The 26701-nt window shown below is 41.3% G+C and overlaps 1 protein-coding gene and 1 long non-coding RNA gene across 3 annotated transcripts in view; one reads left to right on the forward strand and one right to left on the reverse strand.

The window, feature by feature from the left end:
* LOC141585142 (uncharacterized) overlaps nt 1–26701 on the forward strand; it is an 85946-nt gene that overhangs the window by 41932 nt on the left and 17313 nt on the right. For both annotated transcript variants that reach the window (XR_012518476.1, XR_012518477.1), the window contains exon 3: nt 9581–9692. This is a non-coding gene — a long non-coding RNA (uncharacterized LOC141585142). The remainder of the gene's footprint in view (nt 1–9580; nt 9693–26701) is intronic.
* The window catches only part of C7H12orf56 (chromosome 7 C12orf56 homolog), a 92218-nt gene that overhangs the window by 2736 nt on the left and 62781 nt on the right, over nt 1–26701 (reverse strand). The window contains exons 7-12 of the mRNA XM_074402848.1: nt 21740–21846; nt 20221–20310; nt 11529–11652; nt 9229–9303; nt 8844–8915; nt 450–628 (exon numbers count right to left, since the gene is read on the reverse strand). Coding sequence (XP_074258949.1) covers nt 450–628; nt 8844–8915; nt 9229–9303; nt 11529–11652; nt 20221–20310; nt 21740–21846 — 647 coding nt within the window. The remainder of the gene's footprint in view (nt 1–449; nt 629–8843; nt 8916–9228; nt 9304–11528; nt 11653–20220; nt 20311–21739; nt 21847–26701) is intronic.

A 26701-nucleotide genomic window follows, 5' to 3' on the forward strand; every position in this document is an offset into this window, starting at 1 on the left:
GACCACAAGTGATCTGCCCACCTCAGCCTCCCGAAGTGCTGGGATTACAGGCATGAACCACTACACCCAACCAAGTTTAATACTCTTAATTACTCACAACAGGTTAAAATTATTACTATTTCTATGAGATGCAGCTACAATAAAGACAATGAGTGACAAACAGTTCTTCAAAGACAGTTTGATGTTTCACTTGTCTTTTCTGGCCTGGGAATATACTTCAAATGGCAATGGTTGGAGGTAGTGGGCAGGATTAAAAAAAATGGCAGTGGTTCTTGGAGGTCCCCAAAATCCTACTATTTTCACAGATCAAAGCAAAATGTTATTAAAAACAAAAATAGAATTCCCTATAAATACCTAATCTTCTAAATATTGGACCATGTTTCAGGTTGGCATGAACTCAGAAATGAGTGGAATCTTACTGCAGATCAGATTCAGACTTTTTTTCTTACCTGAATTCTTCTCTGTAGTTATTCCTAATATACTCAGCTAGAGTCCTGCTGTGCCGCAGACAGCTCTTGAGGATATAAAATTGCTGGTACAGCAGAACAGCTTGGCAGGGACTCAGCAGCTGAGATGAAGCTGAAAGCCCCCTCACCACTTGTTTCACAATACTGGCCACAAAAGTAATCTAGACAAGGAAAATGCAGTTATATGTAGGCTGTGTGCCACCCACAAAAGCAACAATTTCAGCTGGAGCTTCCACTACAAATCTAGACTGAAGCCCTCACTACCCAAACACCACTGTTGGAATCTTCCTCATAGAATGGTATTCAATGTCAAATAAAAAGTATAGGAGGGAGCCAGGTGCCATGGCTCATGCCTGTAATCCCAGCACTTTGGGAGGCCGAGGCAGGTGGATCATGATGTCAGGAGTTCGAGACCAGCCTGACCAACATGGTAAAACCCTATCTCTACTAAAAATACAAAAATTAGCCGGATGTGGTGGGGTGGACCTGTAATCCCAGATACTCAGGAGGCTGAGGCAGGAGAATTGCTTGAATCTGGGAGGTGAAGGTTGCAGTGAGCCGAGATCATGCCACTGCACTCCAGCCTAGCCGACAAAGCAAGACTCCATCTCAAAAAAAAAAAAAAAGGTACAGGAGACCATTGCTTTGGACTAAGGTTCTGCAGTAAGTCCCTACACACCAGACTAAAAATCAAAAGGGAGTCTCCCATGCTAAAGTTGTGAAACCATCCCATAAACTGTATTTATTTATTTATTATTTTTATTTTTCGAGCTGGGGTTTGGTCTGTCACCCAGGCTGGAGTGCAGTGGTGCGATCTTGGCTCACTGCAACCTCCACCTCCTGGGTTCAAGGGATTCTCCTGCCTCAGCCTCCAGAGTAGCTGGGATTATAGGCACATGCCACCACGCCCAGCTAATTTTTGTATTTTTAGTAGAGAGAGGATTTCACTATGTTGGCCAGGCCGGTCTCAAACTCCTGACTTCAAGTGATCTGCCTGTCTCCCAAAGTGCTGGAATTACAGGCATGAGTCACTGTGTGAGGCCCAATAAACTTTACAAAATTAATCAGGGAAGAAGGGAGGGGAAATTAAAAAATAAGCCAAGTTTGCACCACATTCAAGCATTAACAATTAGGCCAGCTTGTTCTGACCTGCCTCATTACACTTGTTTGATGGTGGCTGTTCTAGGATCATGTAAACTCCAGATTACAGTCACCCTTAACTGTCTGTAGACAACAACCTGAACATCGTGAAACATTGTTTTCCCTTTAAGATATTCTTTCAGGTCTCATATACCAGTGAAACTACCAATGCCAGCTGGTCTGAAGGACCCCCGTGAGGAGTGGACTCACCAAAGAATGTAGTTTCCACATCCTGATGATTTCATCCCACTTACCCCAACCAATCAATGACCTCAACTTTCCAGCTCCTTGTTCTCCAAAATCCCTTAAAAGCCCCAGCCAAGAACTCCCCAGGGAAATGGATTGAGGGTCTCCTCTCTCAGTTTCCTAATTCGGCTACCCTGTGATTAGTAAATTCTTTCTCTACTGCAAACCCCTCTGTCTCAGTGCATTGGTTTATTACTGCACAGTGGGCATATGAACCTGTTGGTCTTATAACAGTTTCATGTCACCAAATCTAAACTAAGTTGTCATCTGATCTTCAAAGAAGTCAAGAGACAGAAATAACAGCCAGTTTCCTAAGCAGGCCAGTTTAAGGTCTTCAATCAGGCCAGGCACAGTGGCTCACATCTATAATTCCAGCATTTTGAGAGGCCAAGGCAGGCATATCACTTGAGGCAGGAGTTCAAGACCAGCCTGGCCAACATGGTGAAACCTCATCTCTACTAAAAATACAAAAATCTGCTGGGTATAGTGGCACTTGCCTGTAGTCCCAGCTACTCGGGAGGCTGAGGCATGAGAATCAGTTGAACCCAGGAGGCAGAGGTTGCAGTGAGCCAAGATTGTACCACTACACTCCAGCGTGGGCCACAGAACGAGACTCAGTATCAAAGAAAATAAAATAAAGTCTGGGTACGGTAGCTTATGCCTGTAATCCCAGCATTTTAGGAGGCCAAGGTGAACAGATCACCTGAGGTCAGGATTTCAAGACCAACCTGACCAACATGTTGAAATCCCATCTCTACTAAAAAATACAAAATTAGCCGGGCGAGGTGGCTCATGCTTGTAATCCCAGGTACTTGGGAGGCTGAGGCAGGAGAATCACTTGAACCCAGGAGGTGGAGGTTGTGGTAAGCTGAGATTGTGCCATTGCACTCCAGCCTGGGCAACAAGAGCAAAACTCCATCTCAAAAAATAATAATAAAATAAATAAAATCTTCAATCAGCATGATAATGAATTTCCCTCTTCTTTAATCCTTACATAAAAGAAGTAGCCTGAAGTAACCTGATACAAACTAATCAGTTACTTTTCTATTTCTCTGTCTCCCTGTCCCTGTCTCACAAATGACGAATACACATTGTTCTTTGCTTTTGCTTTCTTCAGCCCTTCTTTGTCTATAAAGCAAACCTTTTCTTCCCAGTGCATTGAAACACTTATTCTATGTTACGGAATGAAGTGTTGCCAATTCCAGAATCACAAATAAGGCCAATTAACATTTTAAAACTGAAGTTCTTATAATTCTGTCTTTTGACATCAAAGAGCACCAGATCATAGACCAATCTGGGTTTACCAGTTGACCCTCTACAAGCAAGGTTAGAACCAATAAGGACTTGCAAGGAATTTGATTCCAAAGTGGAAAGAGAACTTTGGAAGCAGGAATGGGGATGGAAGAAGAGCTCAGAAAGGTCTATGTCTTCCTCCAATAGGAAAGATAGTTTTTCTTCTTTTCTGCAGGTAAGAACAAATGGCCCATATTGATAAGCTGCCTTTGCTTTTCAGACAAAGTTCCTACAAGGCAGTGGTTCTCAAATTTCAATATGCATAAACATCACCTCACCAATTCACTAAGAACACAAAATACTAGGCCCTACCCTCCAAGTATTTTCCACAAATAATTTTGATGGCTTTGTCCCCAGGAACACATTTTGAGAAACACAGCTCTAAGAGAGAAAGCAAAGAAAGCCAAGTGATGCTGATGCCACTGTACACGGGTTTTCATCAAGGGCACTTCTAGTGTCATTTCTCAGACAGAAACTAAGATGGGGCCAGGTGTGGTGGCTCATGCCTGTAATTCCAGCACTTTGGGAGGCCAAGGCAGGCAAACTACTTGAAGTCAGGTAAGCCAGATCAAGATCAGCCTGGCCAACATGGTGAAACCCCATTTCTACTAAAAATACAAACACTTAGCCGAGAGTATTGGCATGCACCTGTAGTCCCAGCTACTCAGGAAGCTGAGGCAGGAGAATAGCTGGAATCTGGAAAGTGGAGATTGAAGTGAGCTGAGACTGTAACTACTGCACTTCAGCCTGGGCAACAGAGCAAGACTATGTCTCAAAAAAAAAAAAAAGAGAGAGAAATAAAAAACAAAGCACAATTGAATCATAGGTTGTTTCTGTTTTACCATTTTCTTTTTTGGAGATGGAGTCTTCTATTTATCACCCAGGCTGGAGTACAATGGCACAATCTTGGTTCTCTGCTTGAACCGCCTCCTGGGGTCAAGTGATTCTCTTGCCTCAGCTTCCTGAGTAGCTGGGATTACAGGAATGCGCCACCACACCCAGCTATTTTAAAAATATTTTTAGTAGAGATGGGGTTTCACCATGTTGACCAGGCTGGTCTCGATCTCCTGACCTCAGGTGATCCACCTGCCTCAGCCTTCGAAAGTATTGGGATTTCTACAGGCATGAGCCATCGTGCCTGTTTTGGAATTTTTAAATATTTTTAAATTACTGTCCATAAATGTAGGCTTGTGTGAAAAACAGAAAAGAACGCTAGTGCCCTTTCAAGCTCTAATCAACAGGTCACACTACACACCCATTAAATTAGTATCAATAAAAATGTATTGCCTTTTCTATTGTAATATGTTGCAACTGGCCCTTCTCTACAGATAGGGCAAGTAGTTGGAAGTGGATTTTTCCCATTCCAGGCCATTTACATATGTTGACAAAACATTATTGATTAAACAGATATTGTCTGGCAAACACAGCTTGAGTTGAGAGAGTCTGAGGCAGCAGAACAGAACAATGTTAATTAGACCATTTAGAAATTAACTTTTTAACTTTTCTAGAACTTTTCTCTAGCCAAGTAAGATAATCAGAGCTGACTGACATGCAGGTGCATAGCAATGATCCCTGTTTCTGTGCTTGCCAGTTTCTCTCAAATGATATGTTTCTGCCTATACTGTTTAGAACTGGGTTAATATTGAAGCTTTCTTTTGCCAACCCTTCATCCTCACATGTTCATGGTCACAGACTAGCCTCATTTATACTCAACCCAGTTCCTTTGGTGAATCAACTTTAGAGGCTGATAAAGAAACTTCCTTTTAGCTAGAGTGCAGTGGCACATGCCTGTATTTCTAGCTATTCAGGAGGCTTAGGCAGGAGGATTGCTTGAGCCCAGGAATTTGAGATCAGCCTGGAAACATAGCAAGACCCCATCTCATTTTTTAAAAATTATTAAAAATAAATAAATGCAGCCAGGCATAGTGACTTATACCTGTAGTTCCAGCACTTTGGGAGGCCAAGGTGGGAGGATCATCTGAATTCAGGAGTTGGAGACCAGTGTAACCAACATGGTGAAACTCCATCTCTACTAAAAATATGAAAATTAGACGGGCATGGTGATGGGTGCCTGTAATCCCAGCTACTTGGGAGGCTGAGGCAGGAGACTCACTAGAACGCAGAAGGCAGAAGTTGCAGCGAGCCGAGACCACACCACTGCATGCCAGTCTGGGCAACAAAGTAAGGTTCTGTCTCCAAATAAATGAATAAATAAATAAATACTATGCAGGAAGGCTTACATAAGAAATAAAAGTAATAAATAAATAAATAAATAAATAAATAAATAAATAAAAAGAAACTTCCCTCTTTGTGTAGTTTGCAAGTATAGATCCAGAAAAAGAAAAAAAAAAAAAAAAAAAAAACTTCCCTATTACATGGAGTCTGTAAAACCCCAGATTACATCAGTTCATGTAATAGGGTCTGCAACCACCACACAGAAAACATAGGGTTCTTGCATCTTGCACATATGAGCTTCTGTTGCTGTGAATGTCTGTAACTTTAAAACATTCTGTGAAGTGGTCTGAGATTGATTGGGGCCTATGCGCTACTGAGGAAGACAAGTTCATGGGCTCAACTTCTGTATAGGGCAGCTGGCTGTTCTACTGACAAATGTACCCTGACTCCAGCAAGCTTTGTATAAAACATATGTCACAGGGATCTGACAAGAGAGTCTAGATCCCATAGGACAGAACCAACATCACTCTAGAGAAACTGTAGAGGACCCACCCACAGACAGTCAAAAGATGCATGTTCACATATGGAAAGAGAACAGGCCGGGCACAATGGCTCATGCCTGTAATATCAGCAATTTGGAAGGCTGAGGTGGGTGGATCACCTGAGGTCAAGGGTTCCAGACCAGCCTGGCCAACATAGCGAAACCCTATCTCTACTAAAAACTATAAAAATTAGCTGGGTGTGGTGACAGGTGCCTGTAATCCCAGCTACTTGGCAGGAGAATCACTTGAATCTGGGAGATGGAGGTTGCAGTGAGCCGAGATTGTGGCACCCCTGCACTCCAGCCTGGGCAATACAGCGAGACTCTGTCTCAAAAAAACAAAAACAAAACAGAGAACATATTACCTTGTGTCCATTAGCAGTGGGAATTTAGTTTAGATGACTCTTTTGAAGAGATTTCCAATTAAGCGTTTGTTGACTGACTGCATAAGTTTGAGGAGGTGAGAAGAGATTAAGAGATAAAACCTTTACTAGAATTAATTCAGCAGATATTTTACTGAACATTTATTGTGTGCCTAGCACAACAGACATAGCTTCTACCCTCCCGGCACTGACAGTCTGTAGGAAGAGAAAGATATTTTATCAGTCATGATGGACTAGATCATGCTGTGGTAACAAACCTCCCGGAATACCAATGCTTTGCTTAAAACAACAAAGGCTGGTTACTCATTCTCTCTGCATGTCCTGGAGGGGTCTGTCCGGCTCTACTCACTGTAGTTACTCTCAGCCATCAGCGGGCAGAGCAGCCACCTTGTGGGTGCTATCCGCAGAAGGAAAAGAGAATGCCCAGTGGCACACACCGGCTCTTAAAGCTTCTGCCCAGAAGTGACATAGGCCACTTCTGCTCACATTTCATTAGCCAAAGCAGCAACAGAGAACCCCCCTAATTTCACATGGAGAGGGAAGTGCAGTCCCACCATGTGCCCAGAAGGAGAGATAGAGCCAGAGTATGAGTGGGCACTAATGGCCATGACACAGCAGAACCAAATAATAACACAAACAAACGTGAACTGCAACAATGACAAGGTCTGTAAAGGAGAGGAAGAGGACACCATGCCATGCACTATTTGTGCCTCTAATCAGGGACTCTTCCCCTGTCATAGTGGGCAGAGAAGCAGCCTCCACTTCCCCAGCCCAGAAAGAAGCTCTGAGGCCTGAGGAGTGAGTAGGAACTGATCAGGTGAAAAAGGGAGGGAGCCAGGTGCGGTGGCTCACGCCTGTAATTCCAGCACTTTGGAAGATGGAGGCAGGCAGATCACAAGGTCAAGAGTTCGAGAATAGCCTGGCCAACATGGTGAAACTCCGTCTCTACTAAAAAAAACAAAAATTAACCCAGTATGGTGGTGGACACCTGTAATCCCAGTTATTCAGGAGGCCGAGGCAAGAGAATCGCTTGAACCTGGGAGGCAGAAGTTCCAGTGAGCCGAGATAGCGCCATTGCACTCTAGCCTGGGCAACAGAGCGAGACTTGGTCTCAACAAAAAAAGTAGGGGAGGGAAAAGCATTTCCAATGGAGAGACAGATCCAATGGTGCAGGTCCCGGAGGAGCTGGGAGGCAGGGGCAGTGATGGAAAGAGGGACAGTGATCAAGAGACCCACACAGCAGGGAGGCTGAGGGATCAGAGGAAGCTGTCAGCCCTAGCATACAGGGCCCTATAGGCTATATTAAGGAGTTTAGTCTTTATTCATAGTGAAAAGTTGTGGAGAGATTTAAAGCAAGGGATGACAATCAGATTTTTATTTCAAATGGATTCCTCAGCCTGTAATCTGGTGGGAAGACAGACAGAGCATTGACATGTGAGTGTAGCATCAAGGAAAGAAATAGTGATAATAAGAACTAGGATGCTGTCTGTAGGGAGAGAATGCACAAAGGATCCCAAGTGTTAGATTCACACCCACTATTTAAGGTAAATGTTTCTCTTTTTACCTAATTATACAGCTAACAATTTAATATTCTGTTTTCTTTTTCTTTTTTTTGAGATGGAGTGTCACTCTTCACAGTGGGATTTCACTATGTTAGCCAGGATGATCTTGATCTCCTGACCGTGTGATCTGCCCACCTCGGCCTCCCAAAGTACTGGGAATCTTAGAGTTTCTCATGAAATCAAGTTCCCACTTAAGATATAATTTCAGCCGGGAGCGGTGGCTCAAGCTTGTAATCCCAGCACTTTGGGAGGCCGAGGCGGGTGGATCACGAGGTCAAAAGATCGAGACCATCCTGGTCAACATGGTGAAACCCCGTCTCTACTATAAATACAAAAAATTAGCTGGACATGGTGCCGCACGCCTGTAGTCCTAGCTACTCGGGAGGCTGAGGTAGGAGAATTGCTTGAACTCAGGAGGCGGAGGTTGCGGTGAGCCGAGATCGCGCCATTGCGCTCCAGCCTGGGTAACAAGAGCGAAACTCCGTCTCAAAAAAAAAAAAGAAAAAAAAAAAGATGTAATTTCAGTGCCTTAAACAGTCAGGCCCCAAAGGTGAAAACAATTTATTTCAATTAAATAATAAACTGTTGCTGGGCATGGTAGTTCACACCTGTAATCCCAGCATTTTGGGAGGTCGAAGTGAGTGGATCACCTGAGATCAGGAGTTCGACACCAGCCTGACCAACATGGAGAAACTCCGTCTCTACAAAAAATACAAAATTAGCCAGGCATGGTGGCACATGCCTGTAGTTCCAGCTACTTGGGAGGCTGAGGTAGGAGAATCGCTTGAACCCAGGAGGCGGAGGTTGTGATGAGCCAAGATTGCACCATTGCACTCCAGCCTGGGCAACAACAGTGAAACTCCATCTCAAAACAATAATTAATAATAATAATAATAAAATGTCAAATTTACACTTTGCTTCTGGTTGATAAACTTGATTACATCACTGGGAAAACGTGTGTTTTATTAATTAAGCACAGGAATATCTGTATAATTAGGCCTGAGTGGTGATTTTGTTTTGACTTCTAGATACTTACAATGGGAGGACAACTTTGTAGAAAAGACATCATCCAGCTAATAGCAAACTTTGTGGATCCCAATCCAAGATTCTAAAGACTCAAGGAAATTAACAAGTTATATTCATAAAGTTCAAGTTGTATCTAGAAGGATACTCATTCTTAAATACATTTTTATCCTGATTAATCAAATCCTTAAAATCAGTTTTGGAAAATAAACTAGATGAACACTTAAGAGCAAAGGTCATAGCATTTAAATCAACCAGTTTTGGAGACCATCTCTAATATAAGCATTTTTGGTATATTGTTAATCATACACCATAATCATTTAATATACATATGTCATAATATATGATAGTCATATAATTTATAGTTACACAATACATATAATTTTTTAAAATTGTACCTGCTGAAAGACAAGAAGTATCTCATATAAAAGGGCCGTAGCCGAATCTGTATACTCCAGAATAAGCTTCTGTAACTAGAATTTTCAAGAATAATCAATGCAATATCATAAGCCAAGTCAGAAAATGATAATTTCCCTTGGTTCCCTTTAGACACTTATAAAGTAATTTTTTCTTTTTCAAGATAGGGTCTCATTTTGTCACCCAGGTGGGAGTGCAGTGGTGTAATCATGGCTCTGTGCAGCCTCGAACTCATAAGCAAAAGCCATTGCTCTCATCTCTGCTTTCTGTGTAGCTGGGACTATAGGTGCAAGCTACCATGCTGGCTAATTTTATTTTTTTAATTTTTTGTAGAGATGAGGTCTCACTATTAGCCCAAGGTGGTCTGAAATTCCTGAGCTCAAGCAATCCTCCCACCTCAATCTCCCCAGTACCGAGGACTGCAGATATGTGCCACCACACCCAGGTAATTTTTTCTTTTTTCTTTTGTATAGACAGGGTCTTGCTTGTTGCCGAGGCAGGTATGGAACTCTTGGCCTCAGGCGATTCTCCCACCTCTGCCTCCTCAGTAGGTGGGATTCAGATGCAAGCCATTATTCCTGGCTGGTCCACAGAATACGAATACAAAAAATTGCATTCCTGATTTACAAAATCAATCAGATCAACAACCCTACTTTCTCTCAAGAATGTAAAAATATGCTCCCCAGAGTTGAAGTGAGAGATTTTCTGGGGAATTTATGCTTATGCCCAAATTAAACTAAAATTCCTTCTGTGGTATGGATAAATAAAGGGCTTAGAGATATTTCATTGCTCTTAAGAATTCCAAACTCCTCTTTACAATAATTCTTCCTTTTCTTCTTTTCTTCATTTATTTATTCAACAAATATGCATCAGACACTGAGCTAGGTGTTGTGGATACAAGGGAGAACAACACAGACATGGTACCTGCCCTCATGGAACATAAAATCTAGTTGGAGAACAAACATCAAACAACCAAATAAATGCATAATTATAAACTGAGACAAGGGCTATGAAAGCAATGTACCGGAAGTTAAGGGAGCTCTGCAGTACTAGTCTCATTTGGGGGTCAAGGAATGCTTCCCTCTGGCCCATATCATTATTTACCTAGATTACTGCACTAGCTGCTTAATGCGCTGCCTATCTGAGTCTTGGTTCTACCCCACTCTTTTAACCCCTAACCCACCACTGAAAGTGGTATTGGAAACTCTCCATATACAGTCTGTAATTATATATTCATTGTTAATGTCTGTCTCTCCCAGCAGAGTATAAACTAATAAAGGCAGGGGTTATGTTTGTTTCGCTTACTGTTTTGACTTTACTGCCTAGCACATTGTTTGCTCATAATAGATGCTCAATAAATATTTACTGATTGTGGCTGGGTATGGTAGCTTATGCCTGTAATCCTAGCATTTTGGGAGGCCAAGGCAGGCAGATCATTTGAGCCCAAGGTTTTGAAACCAACCTGGGTAACATGGCAAGATCCTGTCTCTACAAAAAATAGAAAAATTAGCCAGACGTGGCGCCCCGTGCCTGTAGTTCTAGCTACTTCAGAGTCTGAGGTGGGAAGATCACTTCAGCCTGGGAAGTCAGTGAGCCGAGATTGTGCCTGGGCAACGGAGTGAAACCCTGTCTCAAAAAAAAAAAAAAAAGTTACTGAGTGAACGAGTATTCTAAAGAATAACTCTGACCATATATTTAAGAACTATCAAATCATGTTCCATCCTTAAAAAAAAATATGTTAACCTGGCTCAAAATAAACTATTAATGCATTGTTTTATTCTATCAGAGGTATGCTTTCTAGGCAGTTTGATACTTCTAATGTTTTGGTACAACCTTAGAAAAACAAGTAACTCTTGCTGATAATTTATACTGTGTATATAGGTAGGGAAATGGTAAAGTATGAGAATTAACCCTAAAATTTCTAAGACAGTGATTTTTTACCCGTTAGATCCCTGCTATGCAATTACGTATACATCATATTTTGTATAGAGACAGACATAAACAGAGTTATCAAATTTATAAAGAATGATACCTTTCTTAATATGCATACCTTAAGACATATAAAATGGATATGTTAATATTGACTGAATAGTAATTTTTGTCTTTTTCTTGACCCTCTAAATCTACTTTAGACTGAATTGTTATCTAAATTTTGAGGTTTATGACAAAAGATCTACTCTTTTATTTAATTATGTTTCTGTATTGTGTGATGACATGGTCCACATTAAAAGAAGCCAGGGCCCCTATATATAATAGTTTACCCCCAAAATTCTCATCTCACCTCAGCAGCAAAAGACATTTTGACTAAAGCTGAATCAGCCACCAACTGGATATTAAACACAGGACAAGATTTTGGAATCTGAGGCTTGCTAATTAAAATTACCAAGAGATTCAATAGTGTTGCCCTGAAAAAAAAATAAGTGAAAGGCAATTAATGAGCAAGGTTTTGAGAAGAAAATGGTGAAGCTAAGTTTACAAACACTGAATATGATTATGTTTAAAACAATGAAGCATTGTAGACCATCCTTGACTGAAGTTTTGGACGCTTGGACATGCAAATGAATGTCTAGAGATAAAAAATTTAATGAAAATAATTTCTTGGTCTTCTGGCTCAGAGTGGGTATAGTTCTAGAAGTGCACATAGCTTGGAAAGACTAGAAAATCTGGATTTAAGGGAGATTTGGGTAAATTCAATTGTAGCATTATTTTTCAAGGGGCTTTTTATACATTGCTAGTTCCAGGCAATTTTATAGTTAAAATAGATATTGTGGTCAAAGGAGATAGGAAAATACTTGGTTAAACCAAGTTCATCAGATGTTTTTACTACAGGACTTCTCATGGGCTTTATTTTTTGAAACAGAGTTTCACTCGTTGCCCAGGCTGGAGTGCAATGCGCAATTCTCCTGTCTCACCCTCCCAAGTAGCTGAGATTACAGGCTTGTGCCAGAGGCTTTATATGCTAATATCCACTGTGTATCTCTGGAACAAAGCAACAGTATGCAGCCTTTCTTTTTGCTTTTCTTAAGTTTGTTTGCTTGGGTTTTTTTGTTTTGTTTTTTGTTTTTTGACACAGGATCTTACCATGTTGCACGGGCTGGTCTTGAACTCCTGGACTCAAGTGATCCCCTGCCTCAGCCAAGTAGCTGAGATTACAGGCCTGAGCAACCACTCCCAGTTTTTACTTTTTAAAATTGATAATGAAAATTGTATATATTTTATGTATTTAACGCATACAACATGCTGTTTCTAAATGTGTATATCCTGTAGCATGTGTACATATTTTATAAATCAAGTGAATTGACATATGCATTACTGCACATGCTTATTTTTATATAGTGAGAACACAAAATCTGTTGTCAGCAATCTTCAAGTATATAGGACATTATTATTAACTATAGTCACCATGTTTGTATGATAAATCTCTTGAACTTATTCCTCCTAACTGAAGGTTTGTACCCTTTGACCCAGATCTCCCAATTCCACCCACCCCTAAGCCTCTGACAACCACCATTCTACACTCTCTGTTTATATGACTTTAGCTTTTTTAGATTCCCTATATAAGTGAGATCATGCATGATCTCAAAAGTCAAACTCGTGTTTGTCTTTCTGTGCCTGGTTTATTTCATTTAGCATAATATCCTCCAGTTTTACCATGTTGTCAGAAATAACAAGACTTCCTTTTTATGGCTGAATGATATTCCATTGTGTATATGTACCACATTTTCTTTATCCACTCAGCCATTGCTGGACAGTAAATTTACTTCCTTTTCTTGGTTTTTATTAATAGTGTGCAGCATTTCTTTTTTTAATACAAAAAATTTTTAGCATAAAGATGGGATCTTGCTTTGTTGCCCAGGCTGGACTTGAACACCTGGCCTAAAGCAGTCTGCCCACCTCAGCCTCCTAAAGTGCTAGGATTACAGGCATGAGCCACCACACCCAACTCCAGCATTTCTTTTTTTGTTTGTTTTGTTTGTCTCTTTTGTTTTGTCTGTTTTTTTGTTTTGTTTTATTTGAGATGGACTTTGGTTTTGTTGCCCAGGTTGGAGTGCAGTGGCGCTATCTCAGCTCACTGCAACCTTGGGCCCCCAGGTTCCAGTAATTCTCCTGCCTCAGCCTCCCAAGTAGCTGGCATATGCCACCATGCCTGGCTAATTTCGTCAGGCTGGTCTCGAACTCCCGACCTCAGGTGATTCACCTGCCTTGGCCTCCCAAAGTGCTGGGATTACAGACGTGAGCTACTGCTCCTGGCCTCCAACATTTATTAAAATGCATACTTGATGATGTCAAAAACGTCAGATCTTTTACTTTCCAATGTGGGGTACTATCCATTGACAACTCACTTAAATGTTATGTGTGCATCCTCATGAACTGGGTTAATAACACTATCTCATGCTGAGTAGTACAACCCCTGTATGGTTGAAAAGGAGCTAAAGGCAGACTGCTAAAAACTCAGTTGCCTAACTGAAGACAATGTCAGAGTCGATTTGAGGGGTAGGAGTAGTAAAATAATTCAGATATAAGACTACACAAAAATTCTCCATAACCATAATCATTCCTTTCATGATAGAATAAAGGAAAGAGAGTATAAATATTCTTGTTTAGTAAGATCTGAGGCTTTCTAATCTTTTTACAGTCATTTAAATCGTCACCATGATTAGAAGCTCATGATTAACCTACACTTTAATAAAAATACAATGCCCTTCCTTCAAGTCAAAAAGCAAGTCTAGTTCTTATATTTGGAAAGAAGAATCATATCAGTTAGTACATTTCTCACAAAAGCAGGATATACCCTACAGGGTATTTAATAATGTTTTATTCAGGCTATTTTAAATGGCCAATCTTACTTTTAGAAGACACTTTTCAAATCAACAGAACACTCCCTTTAGAAGTGTTTCTTGATATTGTTTGAAGTGGCATTCCGTTCACTGTTATATTTAATTACAGTCCTTTATTTCCAGTGACAGCTTATTTTCAAAGTATCATATGTCCAAGGCAAAGAAAAAGAACTCTTAAATTATGGGTTACTTGCTATGATAACATATGAATTCAACCCTAACAATACTAGGATATGAAAAAATATGGCACATTTCAAGAAAGTTACAGCAAAGTGTGTTGAACTAGTACAATCTCCACTCATGAAAATAATAAAGAGGAAAATGCTGAAATGATCAACTGCTTTATTTGCCCAAACGGGATTTACTTTGAAATCCACCCCTTCTGCCAACTTAATTTAAAATCCACTAGGGCAATAATAGATAGAAGAAATTTTAATCAAAATGGTAGTTTCATCCTGAAAACAGAGATGACTTATAGGACTGACATCACAGCCTTAAAAATAGTCCCAACAGTTTAATACTATATTGTTTAGGTTATTATTTCCAATGTATGAATTTCAAATGTACTATAATATCTTTTAAAATACAGACTTTGAAGGCCACGTTCATAGTCTCCTAAGTCAGTCTATGTTATTGTGGTGGGCAGAAATCTAATGTGGATTCCAAGATTCCCAGCCTGCTGGTGCATACCTTATCAAATTTCTTCCCCTTAAGAATGGGCAATACCTCTGGATATGTTTGTCTTATCACTCTTGTGATTATGTTATATGAAATGGGAAAGGTGAAGGGATTCTGAAAATATAATAAAGGCCCCTAATTGGCTGACTTTTGAGTTAATCAAAAGGAGATTATCCAGAATAGGCTTGCTTTAATCAGGTGAGCCCCGAAAAAGAGAGCTTAGGCCTTCCCTAAGCTCAAAGATACTCTCCTGCCAAGAAACAAGCCACCTGAGTTGCACAGCTATAAGGAAACTAAGTCTGCTAACAACCATCCAAATGAGCTAGGAAGAGAGTCCCAAGCCTCAGATGAGACTATGGCCTGGCCAACACCTCAACTGAAACCTTGTTTGAGACCCTGGGCAAAGGATCCAGTTAAGCTGTGCCCAGATTTCTGATCCACAGACGCTGTGAGATAAGAAATGCATGTTGTGGCCAGGCGCAGTGGCTCATGCCTGTAATCCCAACCTTTTGGGAGGCCAAGGCGAGTGGATCATGAGGTCAGGAGTTCAAGACCATCCTGGCCAACACGGTGAAACCCCATCTCTACTAAAAACTACAAAAATTAGCCAGGCACAGTGACAAGCACCTATAATCTCAGCTACTCGGGAGGGATTATAGCTTGAAGAGGCAATAGGAGAATAGCTTGAAGCCAGGCAGCAGAGGTTGCAGTGAGCTGAGATCACGCCACTGCACTCCAGCCTGGGCAACAGAGTGAGATTCCATCTCTAAAAAAAAAAAAAAAAGAAAAAAAAGAAAAAAAGAAATGCATGTTGTTTTAAGCCACTAAGTTTGTAATGATTTGTTATATGGTAATAGAATACTAATACAGCTTTGGCTGGGAATGGTGGCTCGTGCCTATAAGCCTAGCACTTTGGGAGGCCAAGGTGGGTGGATCACCTGAGGTCAGAAGTTCAAGACCAGCCTGGCCAACATGGTGAAACCCCATCTCTATTAAAAATACAAAATTAGCAGGGCATGGTGGTGCAAGCCTGTAATCCCAGCTACTCAGGAGGCTGAGACGTGAGAATTGCTTGAACCCAGGAGGCGGAGGTTGTAGTCAGCCAAGATCACACCATTGCACTCCAGCCTGGGTGACAGAGTGAAACTGTGTCTTAAAGAAAGAAAACTAATCATATGCTAGACCGTAGGGCTATTGGGAAAAAATAGAAAGAAAAAAGAGCTAACACAGTTTTATTAGATATTTAATGGGCTGCATAATACTATGGGTCACATTATTTGACCCTAGGGATATAAAAATTGGCTGAGAAAAGTTAATATTACAACCAGACTCTACTATAGCAATATAATATATGTATCAAAGGACATTAAAAGAATTAGTAATATCAGGAAAGAGGCTTGATATCGGAGAGCTGCTGTGATCAAGCCAAGTTAAAACAAAACAATTAAAAGCAATACTTTTAAAGAAAACATAAAAACAATACAACAGAGGTGAATAAGGATTTTTTTTTCAACTTGGAAATAGAAAGGTAGGTACAAAAAGGTTGAAAAAAAAAAGATAACCACATTTAGTGATAATTACAATGTGGGAAAAGACAGAAATATCAAAAATAATGTTGAATCTCCATCTTGGAGGTTAGGGAAATGGCAGTACTACCAATCACATAAAGAAGTATTCAAGCTGGGAGAGATGGCTCATGCCGGTAATCTCGACCCTTTGGGAGGCCAAGGTGGGAAGATCACTTGAGCGCAGGAGTTTGAGACCAGCCTGGGCAACAAGTGATACCCTGTCTATAAAAAAATTAAAAAATAAGAACTAGCTTGGCATGGAATATTTTCTTGTTTGCTGTAAAGCAGGGCTCAGCAAACTATGGCCTGTAGGCCAAATCCAGCCCACAGCCTGTTTCTGTGAAGAAAGCTTTATCAGAACACAACTGTGTCCATTCGTTCATGTACTGTTTATGGCTGCTTTTGTGCTGCAATGACAGAACTGAGTAGATACAGCACAGATTGTATGGTGTGATAAGCCAAAACTGTTTTTCTATATGATCCCTTACAGAAATGTTTGTCCACCCCTCCTACAAAACATAGTATGCTGGCTCAGCACAGTGGTTCACACCTGTAGTCCTAGAACTTTGGGGGCCAAAGGCAGGGAGATCACTTGAGCCCAGGAGTTTGAGACCAGCCTGGGAAACATGGCAAAACACCATCTCTATGAAAAATACCAAAAAAAGTTAGCAGGGCATGGTGGCGCATACCTGTGGTCCCAGCTACTGGGGAGGCTATGGTAGGAGGATCTTCTGAGCCCCAGGGAGATCGAAGCTGCAGTGAGCCAAGATCTTGTCACTGAACTCCAGCTTGAATGACAGAGTGAGACTCCGTCTAAAAAACTATGTATAGGCCGGGCGCGGTGGCTCAAGCCTGTAATCCCAGCACTTTGGGAAGCTGAGGCGGGTGGATCACGAGGTCAAGAGATTGAGACCATCCTGGTCAACATAGTGAAACCCTGTCTCTACTAAAAATACAAAAAATTAGCTGGGCATGGTGGCGCGTGCCTGTAATCCCAGCTACTCAGGAAGCTGAGGCAGGAGAATTGTCTGAACCCAGGAGGTGGAGGTTGCGGTGAGCCGAGATCTTGCCATTGCACTCCAGCCTGGGTAACAAGAGCGAAACTCCGTCTCAAAAAAAAAAAAAAAAAAAAAAACTATGTATAGTATGTCCACAGTCCCTGGCACATAGCAAGTGTGCTTAAGAAATATTAATTAATGAAATTAGGGCTGGGCGTGGTGGTTCATGCCTGTAATCCCAGCTACTTAGGAGGCTGAGGCATGAAAATGACGTGAACCCACAAGGCGGAGGTTGCAGTGAGCTGAGGATGCACACTCCACCCCAGACGACACAGTGAGACTTTGTCTCAAAAAAAAAAAAAAAATGAAATTAGCCGAGTGTGGTAGCATGTGCCTGTCATCCTGGCTACTTGAGAGGCTGAGGTGGGAGGACTGCTTGAGCCCAGGAGATGGAGGCTGCATTGAGCTATGATAGTGCCACTACACTCCAGCCTGGGCAACAGAGTAAGATGCTGTCTCTAATATATATGCATATATATGAATATTATCATTAATAAGTTATTTTTAAAGATCTTTAATAAACAGCCTGGAAAAATATTACCAAGAGTTCTTATTCTTTCCTCTGGTATGAGTGTTTTTGTCTTGTTTTTATTTTTTCCTCTTTTTTTTCAGAGACAGGAGACAGGGTCTTATTCTATCACCCAGTGTAACACAGTAATAGCTCACTGCAGTCTTGAACTCCTGGCTCAACTGATCTTCCTGCCTCATCCTCCTGAGTAGCTGAGACCACAGGCATGTGCCACCATGCCCAACATTTTTTTCCAAGAGGTGGGGGTTTCACTTTGTCATCCAGGCTGGCCTCAACCTCCTGGCTTCAATTGATCCTCCCACCCTGGCCTCCCAAAGTGCTGGGATTACAAGTTTTGACTGTTTTAGAGTCCATGGCTCTCATCATTTGCTCCACCTTTTTTTTTTTTTTAAGAGACAGAGTCTCACTGTGTTGCCCAGGCTACGTGCAGTAGTGTGATCATAGCTTACTGCTGCCTGGAACACCTAGGCTCAAGTGATCTCTCCCTTCAGCCTCCTGAGTATTGGGATTACAGGGGTGCATGCCCCTCTCTGGCTCATTCCTCCACCTTTTAATGCAGTGAATTTGGATAAACAATTGATGAAGGTGGAAAAAAGTTAAGATTTTAGCCACAACATTGCCCAAGAATATAATTTAGAGTTTATAAATACATATTTTAAAAAATCAAGTGGCTGAGTGTGGTGGCTTTCACCTGTAATTCCAACATTTTGGGAGGCCAAGGCAGGTGGATCTCCTGAAGTCAGGAGTTCAAGACCAGCCTGGTCAACATGGTGAAACCCCATCTCTACTAAACTAAATCCCATCTCTACTAAAAATACAAAATTAGCTGGGCATGGTGGTAGGCACCTGTAATCCCAGCTACTTGGGAGGCTGAGGCAGGAGAATCGCTTAAACCCGAGAAGCAGAGGTTGCAGTGAGCTGAGATCGTGCCATTGCACCCTTGTCTTGGGTGACAAGAGCAAAACTCTGTCTCAAAAAATAAAAACAAAGAATCAAGCAGACTATATGCAGAACTGCAGAATCACAGTTTCTGTGACAAAGTATGCTACTGTCCCTCACTATACATTCTTCCATTCTTTCTTTCAATAACAGATGTCCTCTTTACCATCCAAAACTAAGTTAGGCACATAGCTGTCCAACTACAGACACATTTCCAGCCTCTCTTGCAGCTAGGTGTGGCCATGTGCCTAAAGTTCTCACCCAGAGAATGTGAGCAGAAGTGTTACATGCCTTGTTTAAAAAGGAAGCTTGTTTGCCCTCTACTTCTCTCTCTCTTTTTTTTTTTTTCTTTTTTAACTGGAATGCCCTCTACTTCTCTTCCTGCTTCCCATAGGGTATAATGAAGTCATCAAGGTCAGCCAGCTCTCACTATAAGGATAAAGACAACATGATAGAAGAAAACAGAGTAACAAAAGGGGAAAAAAACTCAGGTCCCTGGCTCACCTTGTGTATGAAGCCTGAATATCTACTCTGAACTGTTATGTGAGAAAGATTTCAATTACAGTCTTCTTTGGGCCACATATTTTAGAGTCTCTCTTTTTTTTTTTTTTTTGAGACAGGGTTTTGCTCTTGTTGCCCAGGCTAGAGTGCAATGGTGCAACCTTGGCTCACTGCAACCTACGCCTCTCAGGTTCAAACGATTCTTGTGCCTCAGCATCCCAAGTAACTGGGAACACAGGTGCATACCACCACTCCCAGCTAATTTTCGTGTTTCAGTAGAGACAGGGTTTTACCATGTTGGTCAGGCTGGTCACAAACTCTTGACCTCAGGTGATCCATCCACCTCAGTCTCCCAAATTGCTGGGATTACAGGCATGAGCCCCCATGCCCAGCCTAGAGTATCTTTATTACAGCAGCATACCCTATATATTAATATGCTCTCCAAAGTCACTTACTCTAAGGTCACACGACTGTATTGTAAATGAGGCTTCTATAACTCCTGATTTTGCAATTTTTCTGTTGTGTGGATATAAGGATACTCTGGGAAATTCTAGTGGAGATCCCCTGGCTTTTAATGTATGATGAGTCATTTGGTCTTTTTCAAGTTCAACAGACTAGGACAAAAGAAAAAATTATGCTATGAAAATCCTTGTACCCTTAATAATCTAGAGAGACAGAGATAACTCAGCCCATGCCAATTAATCTGTTCATCACAGAGGGAAGCAGAGAAACAAAAAGAGTGAAATACACTTGGAAGGGGGTGAACAGAGAAGTTGGAGAATTACGTGCTTTGGAAGACCCTCAACAAGAATAGTTAATAGGTTACAACTACAAAGTCCCAATGCCTTCTAAAAGATCTTACTTCTTAGCTGCCAATGTGTTCAGGCGTGATAACTCAGTTTCTGTTTCTCTGAACATCAGTCCTAGGGTCTGTATAATTTCAATGCATGCCCTAGAAAATAAAATGATAAAAGGCAAGAAAATGTCATGATTTCATCAGAAGCTCAGAATTCCACAAAAGTAGTAATCGTTGCTAAAACTGCTTCCAGATATTCATATAGAAAAAAGTACAGGAAATAAATTCTGTACATCAAATTGCTAACATTGGCTAAGTGCCTACTCTGACTGCTACACAGTAAACCAGGCGTCCCCAAACTGCGGCCCACGGGCCGCATGCGGCCCCCTGAGGCCATTTATCCGGCCCCCCGCCACACTTCAGGAAGAGGCACCTCTTTCATTGGTGGTCAGTGAGAGAAGCACAGTATGTGGCGGCCCTCCAATGGTCTGAGGGACAGTGAACTGGCCCCCTGTGTAAAAAGTTTGGGGATGCCTGCAGTAAACCCTCAAAAACGTTTGCTGGTCAGGCAGTGGCTCACGCATTACTCATGCTGTAACCCCAGCACTTTGGGAGGCCCAGATGGACAAATGGCCTGAGCCCAAGAGTTTGAGACCAGCCTGGGCAACATAGCGAAACCCCATCTTTACAAAAATTAACTGAGTGTGGAACTCGGGAGGTTGAGGCTGCAGTGAGCCATGATCATACCACTGCACTCGAGGCCGGGTGACAGAGTGAGAACTTGTCTAAAAAAAAAAGAAGAAAAAAAAAGTTAAATGAATGAATAGCTGGATTTCAGTACCAAATCATTTTTACATTCTTTTTTGTATGTATGTTTTTTCGAAAGTTTTTAGGATAATCACACACTGTTATAAAATTATTGTTTTTTTAATATTTTCAGAGAGGTAATATTTGGCTCAAAATGTCAATGGTAAAAAAGGAGAATACAGTGAAAGCTGTCTCTCCTCCAGGTATCCATTTTTCCCACTTTCAGACAACAAATATTACTAGTTTCTTGTGCAGCCTTCCATTAAAATTAGAACAAAATGAATGCTATTTTTTAAAATCCACAGAAAGAGGCCAGGCATGGTGGCTCATGCCTGTAATCCCAGCACTTTGGGAGGCTGAGACAGGTGTATCACCTGAGGTCAGGAGTTCGAGACCGGCCTGGCCAATATGGTAAAACCCCGTTTCTACTAAAAATACAAAAGTTAGCCAGGTGTGGTGGCATATGCCTGTAATCCCAGTTGCTTGGGAGGCTGAAGCATGAGAATTGCTTGAACCCACAAGGTGGAGGTTGCAGTGGGCCAAGATCATGCCACTGCACTCCAGCCTGGGCAGCAGAGTGAGACTTCCTCTCAAGAAAATAAATAAATAAATAAATAAATAAATAAATGAAAATAAAAATAAAATAAAATCCATAGGAAGAAAAACTTGCAGTGCCATTAATCATTAATGTAGTATATATTTTGTCCAGTGTCCTCCATTTATCTTTAACACCCTAGCAAAAAAAAAAAAAATCGATGATTATCTAGTTAGTACTTACACCAGCTCTTCAACCCTTTGGCTTTGATTTTGAAGTCCATTCTTATCCCTAGACTCAGGCAAGTACTCATGAAGTTTATTTACTAGGAAATAGAAAAGGTCACTGGTCTGTGAAATCAAGTGGAGGGAAAAAAGGCGGTCATTAAGGTATCTGTTGTTAAAATCCTCTATTCTCATGTACTAAAAGTATGAAGAAATAGTTTGTTCTTTGATTAGAGAAGTGAATTACAATATCTCCCATTAATACTAGCATAACCGAAATTGGAAACGTACTTTTTTTTTTTTGAGACAGAGTTTCACTGTTATTACCCAGGCTGGAGTGCAATGGCATGATCTCGGCTCACCGCAACCTCCGCCTCCTGGGTTCAGGCAATTCTCCTGCCTCAGCCTCCTGAGTAGCTGGGATTACAGGCACGCGCCACCATGCCCAGCTAATTTTTTGTATTTTTAGTAGAGACGGGGTTTCACCATGTTGACCAGGATGGTCTTGATCTCTTGACCTCGTGATCCGCCTGCCTCGGCCTCCCAAAGTGCTGGGATTACAGGCTTGAGCCACTGCGCCCGGCCTGGAAACATACTTCTAACTTACAACCAGGAGACACTGTCCTGGTATCAGAGCAAGGGCTAGGGGGTGATGCCGGGAGGTGCCACTTGGGCCTGGCTGATCATTAACCTTGAAGAGCATCCAGAAGTAGGTGTGTAATCTCAGGCAACTCATTCAGTCACCTTGAAAAATGGGGCTCCTATAATTTCTGCCTTTCCAAAGTAATTTGGCCCTTGTGAGGATATAATGAATAATGAATAAGCAAGCTCTCGTTTTAAAATGTTTACTAACACAAAAACAAATGGACAGCACTAGGCTAGCTTATGGAAATTGTGCAGAACAATAGTAATTCTTCTGATAATACAGTGGAAATGTAGATTGCCATTTCTGTCAAAATAAACACTGACTTAGAGTTGGGGAACCCATTTTTGTGTGTTCCTGTCCAGTCTCATGAGAAATCGAGCATGAAAATAAACACTGGCCCCTGAAATCAGGCAAGTCAGCATTAATGAGAAATGTAATTGCTTTTTTTTTTTTTTTAATCTATTTCTCTATTGCTCATTTTTTCCCCCAGGATTTTGGTTTACTAGTGACAATTTAGGCTTTTTGTTTAGAAAGTGTATGTGTGCCCTTATTCAGGTGATATGGTATAAAAAGAGGCTGGGAATGTTGTGGAGAAAGGAAAAAGAGGAAGAGGAGTGGGATATACACCAGAAACCCTCAGAAGTGCTTGGGCTTTGAAAGAAGGAAGGACCTGGCTGGGCACGGTGGCTCATGCCTGTCATCCCAGCACTTTGCAAGGCTGAGGTGGGCAGATCCCTTGAGGTCAGGAGTTTGAGACCAGCCTGGCCAACATGGCAAAACCCTGTCTTTACTAAATATACAAAAATTAGCTGGGTGTGATGACACGTGCCTGTAATCCCTAATCCCAGCTACTTGGGAGGCTGAGGCAGGAGAATCACTTGAACCTGGGAGGTGAAGGTTGCAATGAGCTGAGACTGTGCCACTGCATTCCAGTCTGGGCAAGAGTGAGTAAGACTTGGTCAAAAAAAAAAAAAAGGCTTACCCAGTACCTGATAAATTAGCATAGTGTGGTGGTTTTATAAACAGACTAGAGTTATATTCTTTGAACTCAAATCCCAGCTCAGCTCTGCCACTGGGTAGTTGTGTGACATTTGGCAAATTACTTATACTCCCTGTCATTCATTTTTTTTTCTTTAAAATAGGGTTAATAATATCACCTCATGGGATTGATATTACATTTAAATAAGGTAGTATGTATCTGTAAAGCTTCAGCAGTGCTAACTACATAACAAGTGTTTAATAAGTATCATTTGGCTGGGCGAGGCTGGGCACAGTGGCTCATGCCTGTAATTCCAGCACTTTGGGAGGCTGAGGTGGGAGAATTGCCAGAGGTCAGGAGTTTGAGACCAGCCTGGTCAACATGGTGAAACCCCATCTCTACAAAAAAAAAAAGAGAGAGAGAATAAGTATCACTTGTTATTATGACCTCCCACCTGCTCACTGATTCATGAATTTTCACTTATAAAATATCATCCATCTACCTGCAACAACATGGAAGAATCTTAAAAATATGCCAAAAGAAGCCAAATGCAAAAGAGTACTCCAAATGCAAGAGTACTTAGTGCAGAATTCCATGTAAGTGCAATGCTAAGAAAGGCAAAACTCGTCTACAGTGACAGAAAGCACATCAATAGTTGCACGAGACCAGGAGTGTCAGAGAACTGGCAGCCAAAGGGCACAAGGTGACTTTTTGGAGTGACAGAAACATTTTCTATCTTGATTGAAGTAGTATTAATAGTTACATGAATATAAACATTTGTCAAGACTCTTCAAACTATATCTTTAAATATAGATGCATTTTATTTTATGTAAATTATACTGCAATAATTTCTTCAAAGAAGAGAGATGAACGGTCAATAAGCACATGAAAGATGCTCAGCATCATAATCATTAGAGAAATGCAACTCAAAACTACAATGAGATATCTCACACCCATTAGGATAGCTACTATTTAAAAAAAAAAAAACAAAAAACGGCCGGGCGCGGTGGCTCAAACCTGTAATCCCAGCACTTTGGGAGGCCGAGACGGGTGGATCATAAGGTCAAGAGATCGAGACCATCCTGGTCAACATGGTGAAACCCCGTCTCTACTAAAAATACAAAAAAAAATGAACTGGGCATGGTGGTGCGTGCCTGTAATCCCAGCTACTCAGGAGGCTGAGGCAGGAGAATTGCCTGAACCCAGGAGGCGGAGGTTGCGGTGAGCTGAGATCGCGCCATTGCACTCCAGCCTGGGTAACAAGAGCGAAACTCCGTCTCAAAATAAAATAAAATAAAATAAAAATAAAAAAAAATAAAAAAACATACACACACACAAAATAGGCTGGGTGTGGTGGTTCACGCCTATAATCCCAGCACTTTGGGAGGCTGAGGTGGGTGGATCGCCTGAGGTCAGGAGTTCGAGACCAACCTGGCCAACATGGTGAAACCCTGTCTCTACTAAAAATATAAAAATTAGCCAGGTGTGGTGGCAGGCACCTGTAATCCCAGCTACTTGAGATGCTGAGGCAGGAGAATGGCTTGAACCTAGAAGGCAGAGGTTGCAGTGAGCCGAGATTGTGCCACTGCACTCCAGCCTGGACAACAGAGTGATACTCCATCTCAAAATAAATAAATAAATAATAACAAGTGTTGGCAAGGATGCAGAGGAATTGGAACTCTTGTATACTGTTGGTGGGAATAGAAAATAGCACAGAAAATAGCACTGGAAACCAGTGTGGTGGTTCCTCAAAAATTTAAATACAGAATTACCATCCAGTCCAGCAATTCCATTTCTGAGTATATACCCAAAAGAATTGAAAGCACCAAAAAAAAAGAATTGAAAGCACCATCTTAAAGAGATATGTTGCATACCAGTGTTCATAGCTGCATTACTCACAACATCTAAAACATGGAAGCAGCCCCAGTGTCCATTGACAGATGAATGGATAAGGAAAATGTAGTATATACATACAACGGAATATCATCTAGCCTTAAGAAAAAGGGATATTCTGATACATGCTACGACGTGGATTAAACTTGAGAACATTATGCTAGGTGAAATCTCAGTCACAAACAGACAAATACTATGTGATTCCACTTATATGAGGTACTTAGAATAGTTAAAATCACAGACAGAAAGTAGAATGGTAATTCCCAGGGGCTGTGGTTTGCGGGGGTGGAATGGGGGAAAGAAATGGAAAGTTGTTGCTTAATGGGTAGAGTTTCAGTTTTGTGAGATGAAGAGTGTTCTGGAGATGATGGTGCTGATGGCTGCACAATACTGTGAATAAACTTGATAGCACTGAAATGTGTGCTCAAAAATGATTAAGGGAGTAAATTTCATGTTATGTATATTTTGCCAAAAAAATTTAAAAATGAAAGAAAAACCATATGAAGAAAAAATGTTTTCTGTTTTTGAGATGGAGTCTTGCTCTGTCACCCAGGCTGTAGTACAATGGCACGATCTTGGCTCACTGCAACTTCCACTTCCTGGGTTCAAATGATTCTCCTGTCTCAGCCTCCCAAGTAGGTGGGATTACAGGTGCATGCCACCATGCCCAGCTAAACTTTTTTGTATTTTTAGTAGAGATGGGATTTTACCATGTTGGCCAGGCTGGTCTTGAACTCCTGACCTCAGATGATGTGCCTGCCTTGGCCTCCCAAAGTGCTGGAGTTACAGGCGTGAGTCACTGTGTCTGGTGGAAAAGTTTTAAACCAGAAAAAGAAGATAGAGAACTCTTTCATCTACTCATTTATTCATTTAGTGAACGCATAATTATCGATTGCCAGCTCTGTGGCAGATATGCTAGATAATGAGATAACATCTTGAGCAAAACAGACAAATAGACATGTGTCTCTTCTCCTAAAATTTGGAATTTAGTCAACCTATGAAAAAGTGTTCAGAGCCTATAATCTCCGGCCTATAATCCCAGCACTTTGGGAGGCCAAGGGGGGCGGGTCGCTTGAGCCACAGAGTTCAAGACCAGCCTGGGCAACATGGTGAAACCCCTTCTCTATAAAAAAATACAAAAATTAGCCAGGCATGGTGGTATGCACCTGTAGTGTCAGCTACTCAGAGTGTGGAGGTGGGGGGATCACTTAAGTCCAGGAGGTGCAGGTTGTAGTGACAGAGATGACACCACTACACTTCAGCCTGAGTGACAGAGTGAAGCCCCATCTCAAAAAAAAAGTTTTGCCTTCAATAAAATTAAAAAATAAAGACCACTTAAAAGAAAAAAGTATGCCTCAATAAAGTTGATTTTTAAAGGGAGGGGGAAAAACTCTATATTTTATATCTATAATAAATATCTCTATATTATAGTGTAGCTATAATTTTTAATATCTGTAATATGT

The sequence above is a fragment of the Saimiri boliviensis genome, chromosome 7 (genome assembly GCF_048565385.1).
Source record: "Saimiri boliviensis isolate mSaiBol1 chromosome 7, mSaiBol1.pri, whole genome shotgun sequence".
Classification (NCBI taxonomy): domain Eukaryota; kingdom Metazoa; phylum Chordata; class Mammalia; order Primates; family Cebidae; genus Saimiri; species Saimiri boliviensis.